The following is a 10834-nucleotide window of genomic DNA, read 5'->3' as shown; positions in this document are numbered from 1 at the left end:
AATTACTTAAAATTTAACGACTTAAAAATATTTTTTTAAATGTATTAAAATTTTGGTTAATTGTCAAAACTTTACATGTGCCACATAAATTGGGACATGGAGAGTCACACATATTTTTTTAAAAAAATTACATTAAAAGTATTCTATCAATTAACAACATATATTGTTTGAAATTGACAAAAAAAAACTATAAATTACAATAATTAACAATAAATCTCTTGACTCCAACAAATCTATCAATTAATTCCACATAAATTGGGACATGGCAAATAACATATATTATTAAAAAAATTAGGTTCAAAATGTACTATAAAATACAATAATTAACAACTTAATATATTAAAGAGACATATAAAAAATGGTTAATATTTGAAATTCTGCGTGTGCCACATAAATTAGAACAAACAGAGTAATAAATATTATTTTCAAAATTATGTTAAAAAAAGTACTACAAATCACAATAGCTAAAAATTTAAAATATTTTTAAAAACATATAAAAATTTCAATAACTTCTCAAATCCTATAATATGACATAGTGCTGGCACGGGGTCCTATATCTAGTATAGATAAGAAATTTGAAATTAACAAAATATATTGAACAAAAAATAACATTGTGGGCAAAATTCTAATAATTTAAAATACAATTTTGTGCATCCTTATATAATTTTTAAAATATTGTTCTAATAATAATAATATAATATAATATAATATAATTTATATATTTTATTTTTTTAATTAATAGTTATCCATTACTAATTTGCAGATTTTCACAAAAGAATTAAACTTATTAATTAATACAATACTAACAAATCACAAAACATCTTTGCATAGCCTACCCTTCCATCCATGTCTCACTTCATGTAATCTTTACTTATTAATTAATTTATAAATTTCTTAAACATTTTGTACTTATCAATAAAAAATAATAATTTTATATACATTCTTTTTTAAAGATAAGGTGGTTAACAATTATCTTTATCAATCTTAATAAAAAAAAAAATCTATATAGATAAAATAAATTTAAAATTAGCAAAATATATATAACAAAAATAGCGTTTGCGAAATTTTTTTCAATAATTCAGAACAAACTTAATTTTGTGCATCCTTATTCATGAATTTATATTTGATTAAATGAAAATCGTTTTATTTTGCAAGTTTGAACTAGAGAGGAGTGTGCTAAAGAGGTTGCAATATGTTTTACAAATTATATTTATATTTTTACTAAAATTAGAGTCTTTATATTTAATACTAGGTTCAAATTTGATCTACAAATTTTAAATTTAATTAATTAGCGCAAATATCAATTTAACACACACCACATATGCTATTATTAGTTTTCATTATACTATGAGAAGAAGAAGAAGTTAGAACAATGGTTGGTGTCTTTTTTTTTTTGGTAACATTGTAAAGTTACCATTGACAACCAAGAACAAATACACGCTAAGAGCACCTCGTCCATCACCAATAGTGATGATCCTCAGACCTCAGAAAAACAAAACAGATAACTAATTACAAAATTTTTGCCAAAAATTCCTACTCCTATGAGCACTTGAAAAACTCTATCCTGTTTACAATTTCCAGTTTGATTAGCTTCATAACTTCATTTCTTTGTATCACAAGACCTTTGTATAGTCTCCAGTTCCTCGCCCTCCATGTGTGATATATTAATCCTCCCATAATAGCTGCCATTATTTCCTTCTTGAATTTCTTCTAATGCCTTCTCATGTTCATCTCCATAACCTGTTTGATTTCCCCAGTTGGAAGAGTAACGCCAACCCATTGGAGTACTTCATCTCTTGTTAATTTGAACCAGAGGCAATCCTTGAACAAATGTTGGCTAGTTCCACATCATTTGTATCACACAAGCAGCATGACATATCTTCAACAAATCTATTCATATGTGCTAGCCTTCCTTTCGTTAGAAGTCTTTGATGCACAGCAAGCCACATAATAAATCTATGCTTGGTTGGAGAGACTCTATTCCAGACAATCTCAGCAACATCACATTTCATTTGATCCCCAGCTAATGCCATGTAGCTCCTAGATATAGAATAAGTCCCTTTTGCAGTGAGGTTGTAGCAGCCTTGTTCATACCATTCTCTCATTCTATCTTTCAGTGAATTCAATTTTCTCCAATACCAGCTACTATCTAAGGGGGCCTTGTGATTCCAGATATTGATATCTGTTCTAATGTAGACTCCATGCACCCATTTTACCCATAACAAATCTTCCTTTAAAGCAAGCTGCCAGATCAATTTCCCCACTGAAGCTACATTCCAATTCCCACGTACACCCCTTAATGTTAAGACCTCCATATTTCTTTGGTACACAAACTTTATCCCAAGCTATTAATGCTACCTTCTTCCTGTCTCTTGTAGTCCCCCAAAGATACTCCATACATTTCTTATCAACCTCTTTGACAACTCTCTGAGGCAAGATGAACACAGATCCCCAGAAACTATGAATGGAGAAAAGCACTGCTACAATCACCTGTAATCTTCCTGCATAGGACAATTGCCTTGCATAAGTAGTCTTGATTCTCTCGGTAATCTTATCTATTAATGCTTGACATTCCATCTTGCTCCAACTCTTTGAAGTCAAGGGCAAGCCCAAGTATCTTATGGGAAATACCCCTTGAGTGAATCCTGTCAATCTGATCAACTGCTCTTTTTCCTGATCCTCCATACCAGCTAGGAAAATACTTGATTTATCAATATTTGCCACCAGTCCAGTAGTGGCACTAAAATGCTCCAATGCCTCCTTAACTCTAGTGACTGAGTTACTTTCACCTTTGCAGAAAATCATCAGATCATCAGCAAAAATCAGATGAGTTAACTGCAATTGTTTACACATTGGATGAAATCTGAATGTTGGTAATAAGCTCATACACTTTAATATTCTTGAAAGGTATTCCATCACTAGAACAAATAATAATGGTGATGCAGGTCCCCCTGTCTGAGCCCTCTTTTGCCTTCAAAGTAACCATGTCCTTCACCATTGACCTTCAGTGTAAACTTGGTAGAAGTAACACAGACCATGATCCATTGAATGAACCTAGTAGGAAAACCATATCCTACTAGTGCCTCCTCTAAAAATTCCCAGTTCACTATATCATATGCCTTTTTTAGGTCTATTTTCATTAGGCATCTAGGAGTAGTCTTCCTCTTATAATGCCTAAGTAGATCATGGCAAATTAGTACATTGTGAAGCATGGACCTGCCCTGGACAAAAGCAGCTTGATTGTTTGCTACAATATGACTAATTGCTTCCTTCAGTCTGCTACAAATCATTTTGCAAATGCATTTATACACCACATTGCAACAAGATATTGGCCTATATTGACTTGCCAATTTTGGACTATCAACTTTAGGAATGAGAGCAACATTGGTAGAGTTTAGTTGTCTAAGCAATTTCCCATTCTGAAAAAATTCTAAATTGCTTCTGTAATGTCCTTGCCCACTATATTCCAAGAAGACTTAAAGAAACCAGCTCCATAACCATCAGGCCCTGGACTCTTGTTGATATCAATCGAGAACATTGTTGTTTTTACATCTTTCTCAGAGAAAGGAGCCAAAAGTTTAATCTGGTGCTCTATTGTGAGGACATTACCATTTTGCAGGAGATTCTTATTAGCCTTCCTTCTATGTGGTTCCTTCCTCCCTAATAGGTCCTTGTAGCAAGACACAAATATGTTGGCAATTGTGTCTGGATCAGTCTGCCAGTTACCTTGATCATCCTTCAACTGAGTTGTTGCTCGCTTAAGCCTCCTATGCTTGATAATAGCATGAAAGTATCTTGTATTATCATCTCCTAATCGAAGCCAAGTAACCTTACTTTGTTGTTGCAAGTACACTTCAGCTAAGTATGAAGATTGCCTGAATTTCATATAAATTTCCTTCTCTATCTGTTGAGCTTCAATGCTTGATGGATGAGCCTGTAATTCCAACTGAGCTGTTTTCAATTCTTTCCTATCCTCATCTGCCTCAGTAATAATGTTTCTGAAATGTTGGATATTCAATTGTTTGAGTGCACCCTTCAATAGTTTCATCTTCCTTACTACCTGAAACATTTCACCCCATAATTGGCATATCCCATCCTTCTTTCACTACCTTCTGGAATTGAGGGTGTTGGCCCCAAGCATTACAATATTGGAATGCTTTTTGCCTTCTGTGGATCTCATCTTTTAATGTTACTATGTCAGGACAATGGTCACTGATCCCCTCAGGTAGAATGTCAATTTTTAGCTGAATGCCTCTCAAAGTGAGAGTCTTTCCATTATATAGAGAAAATAAAGATTACACATCCCTAAAGATCCGCCATTCCTATCCCTAAAGATCAGCTATTCTATCTATACAAATCTGCCAATGAATCCCTCTAAATCTGCCTTGCTATCCCTCCAAATCAGCTATTCTATCACAATATTTATTCACATGATTCTACAACAAATGTATATGATCATGCTAATTTATATCACTATATAATTACATTAATATATACAATCATTTAGTTGTCTATCATGCTAACATCCCCCCTCAAATTTATGCTGGTGGATCAAGAAGCATCAATTTGCCTACTAGAAACTGATGGCGTTGCCGTGCCATGGATTTTGTAAACGCATCAGCTATTTGAAGATCACTGGACACATGTGGAAGAGTAATAACACCTTTATCTACAGCTTCTCGTATATAATGACAATCCACTTCGATGTGTTTGGNTGAAGTACTATAACCCATAAAAGCACATTTAGTAGATTGTACAGAAAGTTTATTGCGTTGCGAAGGAGGCAAATGCACAAAACAAACACAACCAAATGTATGAAAATCACTATAGTTAGGATTTTGGTGATAAAGACGAAAATATGGAGACTCAAGATTTAGCACTTTAGATGGCAATCTATTAATTAAATAGACAGCAGTAGACAAAGCTTCCACCCAATATTTAGATGGTACAGATGACTCAATCAATAAAGTACGAGTGACATCTAAAAGATGCCGAAATTTTCGTTCAGCAACTCCATTTTGTTGTGGTGTATATGGGCAAGAGTGTTGTGAGACAATTCCTTTGTCAAGCAAGAATTTTTTGAATTCATAAGACATATATTCTCCACCAGAATCAGATCTTAATAATTTGATTTATGTAGAAAATTGAGTCTCAATGTAAGCCAAAAATGTCTTGAACATGGAAAATACCTCAGATTTGGATCGAAGAAAATACACCCATGTAAACCGACTATAATCATCTATGAATGTCACAAAGTATTTGAAATGAGCATGAGAAATAATTGGTGAAATACCCCAAACATCACTATGAATGACATCAAAACACTTTGTAGCACGACTACCAAAATTAGGAAAAGGAAGAGTTTTACTTTTGCCTAATTTACAAATAGAACAATCAATGGAAGCAACTGAAAATTTATTTTTATTTCCCAATAAACCAGAATTTGATAAATGAGACAACACAACAGATTTCTAACCAATATCTTTCTGGGGACGGCTGACCTAGGGATTTAAGCCAGCAGCTGCGCAGCTCTCATGGCTGCTACGACCACTGGACGGCCTCCTTTCGAGGCTGTCCAGCCCGCCCCACCACCCAAAACCATCACATACGCCACTCTTTTCAATTCCAATACTATAAATCCTAAACAATCTGCCCTAATTAACTCAAAAACAATCGCAAAACCAATCGAAATAATTCATGGAGAACCTACTATCACGTTTTCAATGGAGGAAAGGCAAGACTTTATGATTGAAGAGGGATTGCATCAAGCAGTGGTGTTTAAATTATCCCATGGTGCGCTAGATTTGAAGGTATTAAGGTCAATTTTACCGTAACATCTTGGTACCAAGGGCAACTGTTTAATTGGCTTACTTGCTCCAAGACAAATTTTGTTGAGATTTGATCAATATGAAGATTATGTACTAGCATTATCTCGCTCAATTAATTATCTTCTCTACAATGGAGAGGAGCACCAATGTAGGGTTTTTCCATGGTCCATTGGATATAATCCTAAGGAGGAAACGACGTTAGCTGTTGGTTTGGATTTCTTTACCAAACTTATCTCCAGATTTGTTTGCAAAGAAGTCTTTGTTGTCTATAGCATCGGCAGTTGGGAAACCAATAGCTATAGATAAAGCTACTCAAATCAAGTCAAGATCTAGCACAGCTAGGGTCAAGGTTATACTTGATCTAATGGAAAAGCTTCCAAATCGTATAAGGTTGCAGTTTGTGGATGGAAAATCTGGTAAGTTGATCGAGGTTTTTCAGGAGATTGTATATGATAATCTACCTTTGTATTGCAATTATTGTAAGCACCAAGGTCATGATGAAGATAGTTGTCGTTTGATCTAAAAAAGAAATCAAAATAACAAACAAATTGATGATACCATTGAAGTTGCTACAAAAGGTACTATTGATAGTGAAAAGTATCAAGGTGATGCGAGAGAAATACTAAATGAAAAAAGAAAGGTTGTAGATATCAAAGTAAAGCTACTTTGTTAGATCGGCAGTTGGTCGATGTCCCTTCTAAGAAAAATCGTGCACACTCAATGGATGTTGTTACAAGTAATATTGGTGTTCAAACAACGACCGAAAACAAAAGGGGAATGCCAAGAGTTGGGGTTGATGCGCCGCGAGTTGGTTCAGGCAAAAAAATAATGGATTCAGGACACAAACTAATGGATACATCTGATGTTGAAGATGCTGAAAATTCTGGGCAGCATGTTTTGCAAGTTGAAACTAAGAATGCAACTAAAAATTGGACACTGGTTGCACACAAAAATTCAACTAGTAATCGGAGCCTTTCCCCGACTAGTCAAAATAATTCTCCATGTAGTGAAAAGGGTGCGACTGGAAATTTTTATGACAGTGAGAAGAGGCAAGATATTAGTAATGCCTCAAGAGACCTATTATGTTCGAATAGCTTTGATTCTTTATCGAAGACTACTGGACAACAAGTAAAGTTAACAGAGAATGACAACGATTTGATCAAAGAAAAGCAAGTCTCACCACCTACTTTGAATAGCAAATTAAGTCCAGAAGCTCCCGTATTTGTGCCTAAATGTGTGATTGCAAAGAAAAATGAGTCAAGGGTCTTAGTGTCAAATACAATTGATTTGGGAGAGGATTTTCTTGATGAAAATGAGGAAGACAATATGCTTGATTTTGGCGAGGATTCTCTTGATGAAGATGAGGAAGATATGATAGACATGTGCTTTGATAGAGTGACTAGGGAAGGAGATATATCACCTAGGCAACAAAGAAGTAGAATCAACAAAAGCAAAAAGAAGACACATGGAAGGCAACATAGTTGGGACGGTAAAATGACTGAGGAGTTTGTTCCAAGGCACCTACCGATGCGACAAGCAAAGCAGAACCATTTGACAGTATCAATAGGTTCAACAAGGTCCAATAAATCCATAAAGAAAGTATGAATTATCAAGTGTTGTTGGATAGGTTTGAAGAAGAAGACAAGAGAAAAATACTTCAAGTTACTTTTGATGGGCAATCAATCTTTTTTAATTCATGCGTTTGCAATAGAAAGTTTGAGGCTGATAACTCAACTTTCTTCTTGATTGGCATATTTTTACATTATTTAAGCATCCTCATTTGTAATATCATCATGGAGTGTATTACAAACTCTGTGGTGATCAGAAAATACTTAGATCTCTCTAGCTCTTATTTTCTTCATGCTTGTTAGGTAGTAGACATTTCATTAGGATTAGTAAGGTCAGGCCTAGCCCCCCTTGGTTGCACTTATCCCTATTGATATTTTTTATGTTTAATAAAAGGCCACTAGACACTATCTAGTGGTAAATTTGCAGAAAAAAAAAAAGACAACACAACAGAATTTGGATGTCCTAGACGTTTATGCCAAACCTCAGTTTTATTAGCAGTAAAAGTACAAGCAAAAGATAGAACAGGAGGAATGGAAAAATGTATAGGAAACAATCGTCCAACTTTAGGCCCCTTGGCAATTATCGTCCCCGACACTTGATCCTGCACAAGACAACCATTACGAGAAAAATTCACATCACAATTGTTATCTACCAATTGTCCAACTGAAATAAGACTAGTTGAGAGCTTTGGTGAAACAAAAACATTCTTGAAAGTTGGAGTAATGTCCCCAACCTTGGTAATGGGTAAATTACTACCATTGGCAATCTGTATTTGTGATGGACCTTGATACTTACGAACATTTTTTAGGATGCTCGTTGAGTTGGTCATATGATTGGCATAGACAATATCTGTAAATTCAGCCCATAAGTTTTGAAATCCAGAAAAATAATCCTGAACAGAAAGACCTCCTTGAGAGTAATTAGCAATTTCATACTCTAACTGAAAGCGTCTTGCACTATTATCTTGGTTGTAAACCTTTTGTAAGTAATCCCACATGGCCTTAGCTGTCTTGTACGGTCTGAGATTAAGAACAATAAGAGGGTCAATTGACCCTAGAATCCATGTCATCACCCGATCATCTTTAATCTTCCATTCACCTAGCTTTGTTGCATCAGTAGGAGCAGGATTGCTTCCATCTATATGGCCCCATAGTTCTTTGCCGGTGACAAACAATTGAAATTGAAACTCCCAAGAAGAATAATTTTTACCAGTGAAACGAACACTGAAGGATTCAAAGTGATGTGAATTCATGCTTTTGAATAGCTATAAAACTACAAAGACTCAAGAAAGCAACTAGAATGACCAAGAACAAAATTCCCAGGAGGTAGCCAAAAACCAAGATTTTCAAAAAAAATTTAAAAGGAACCACAGATGACTCTATGAAACAAGACAGCCAAAAGAAAGCTCTAATACCATGTCAATTTTCAGCTGAATGCCTCTCAAAGTGAGAGTCTTTCCATTATATAGAGAAAATAAAGATTACACATCCCTAAAGATCCGCCATTCCTATCCCTAAAGATCAGCTATTCTATCTATACAAATCTGCCATTGAATCCCTCTAAATCTGCCTTGCTATCCCTCCAAATCAGCTATTCTATCACAATATTTATTCACATGATTCTACAACAAATGTATATGATCATGCTAATTTATATCACTATATAATTACATTAATATATACAATCATTTAGTTGTCTATCATGCTAACACATACTCTATGACAAACATGTACTAACAGTATTGTCAATGTTTCTTGCAATCTTTAACAGGCTTAGCTTCAAAACCTCCTTCCGGTCTCCTCTCAAGTTCATATGGCATGTAAGTACCAAGTATCCTATCCCACGTCACAAAGAAAGGCTGTGAATAGTTATACTTGGTCCCATAAAGCTGGTGATGGATATCATGGTAAGCGGAGTTGTTTTTAAAGAAGATATGGAAGAGCTTTCCGGGCAACCATAGTCCACAGTGATCATCAACCGTCTTGATCGTAGTAAATGAGAAAAAGAAGATGGAGGTACGTGGTGACATGCCAGAGACAAGGAAAGCTAGAGCCCCACCGATTGTGTCAAGAATCAGACCCTCCAAAGGGTGGTTGTACAAAGCTCCAAATGCATACGGAACAATTAGCCGGTGATGTTGAGCATGGATATGTTTGTACAAGAACTTGTTTTGGTGCATGTACCGATGCATAAAATATTGCCGAGTATCTAACATCAACATGGCAACAAATAACTGTCTGCCGAGAACAAAGATTGAAGCGTGTCAATCCCCACCAGATTCACCATCATCTCCTGTGACCTGCTCCATATTAGTAGATAATCAGACAAGAATTAGTAAAAATACAAACATAAAAATTGACATGATGTGGAACAAGAATATGAGAATTAGGTTCATGATTGGAACAAGATACTAAACGTACACAAAACAAGTATGGGAAGTACAACTCCTCATGGTATGTACTTACGTTACTTGTCAGAATTCAGAACATACGAAAGGTGTACAACTTTTAACTCATTGATTAGTACAACTCCTCTCCTAATTAAACTTGTCTATTTTCCTCTTGGGATCAGAAAAGCTTACATTTCTGCCATCATAAATGATAAGGCAAGTGCTAATTTGTGGGTCCCAGAATCACAAGCCAACTTACCAAAGTGAAAGGGAACCAAAGCAGTGCATTAGTTGAGTCAAGACTCAAGAGACCCAACTAATGACCACCCATAAAGAGAAGTGCCAACAAATAAAATAAGTTTGAAGTAGAATTTTCAAGGGGGTAGACATGAGTTAGGCTAAACTTTGCAAATTAGGCTACAGCCTACACACATATCAACGCAAGCCAAAGGAAAGACAAGACCACATTGTTTTCTTTTTATATCTCTTCTTTGCAGGTTAGAGAAATGAATCTATCCCTCAACATATCCAAGCTCACATATTGCAGTTGAAAAGATCATCTCACAACTTACTTTAGTCTTTCCATAAGACCAAACATATGTGAAGTAGCACAGTAGAAAGCTAGGTAGACAAGGAAATGCAAAAGAAGAGCAATGATTCCCCATTTTACCACATTTCAAGTTTCTAAAAGTACTGGATTTGGAACACCAGGTTGTTATTGATTTTATTCCAACTGAGCTCCCTTACTTGAGGTATTTCTCTGCGCTCACTCATCAGAATTCAATTCCTTCAAGCATATCCAATCTTTGGAACCTTGAAACTCTTATATTAAAGCGTAGATCAGCTATGACGCTATTACTACCTAGTACAGTTTGAGATATGGTTAAATTGAGATATCTGTATATTCCTAACTTCAGCCCTGAAAATAAAAAAGCATTACTCGAGAACTCTCCAAAACTTGATGATTTGGAAACCCTTTCCAATCCATATTTCACTCGTGTTGAGGATGCAGAATTGATGCTGAGAAAAACACCTAATCTTCGAAAAC

At 35.2% G+C, this 10834-nt stretch overlaps 2 protein-coding genes across 3 annotated transcripts in view; one reads left to right on the top strand and one right to left on the bottom strand.

Annotated features, from left to right (window-relative positions):
* The window catches only part of LOC125868253 (sphinganine C4-monooxygenase 1-like), a 185393-nt gene that overhangs the window by 47814 nt on the left and 126745 nt on the right, over positions 1-10834 (bottom strand). For both annotated transcript variants that reach the window (XM_049548883.1, XM_049548881.1), the window contains exon 2: positions 9413-9570. In XM_049548883.1, the coding sequence (XP_049404840.1) occupies positions 9413-9570 (158 nt within the window). The remainder of the gene's footprint in view (positions 1-9412; positions 9571-10834) is intronic.
* The window catches only part of LOC125868247 (putative late blight resistance protein homolog R1B-16), a 144236-nt gene that overhangs the window by 52471 nt on the left and 80931 nt on the right, over positions 1-10834 (top strand). The window lies entirely within an intron of this gene.

Source organism: Solanum stenotomum, chromosome 6, assembly GCF_019186545.1.
Source record: "Solanum stenotomum isolate F172 chromosome 6, ASM1918654v1, whole genome shotgun sequence".
Classification (NCBI taxonomy): Eukaryota; Viridiplantae; Streptophyta; class Magnoliopsida; order Solanales; family Solanaceae; genus Solanum; species Solanum stenotomum.
The sequence above is the reverse complement of the archived record's forward strand: the minus strand, read 5'-3'. Positions and strand labels throughout refer to the sequence as shown.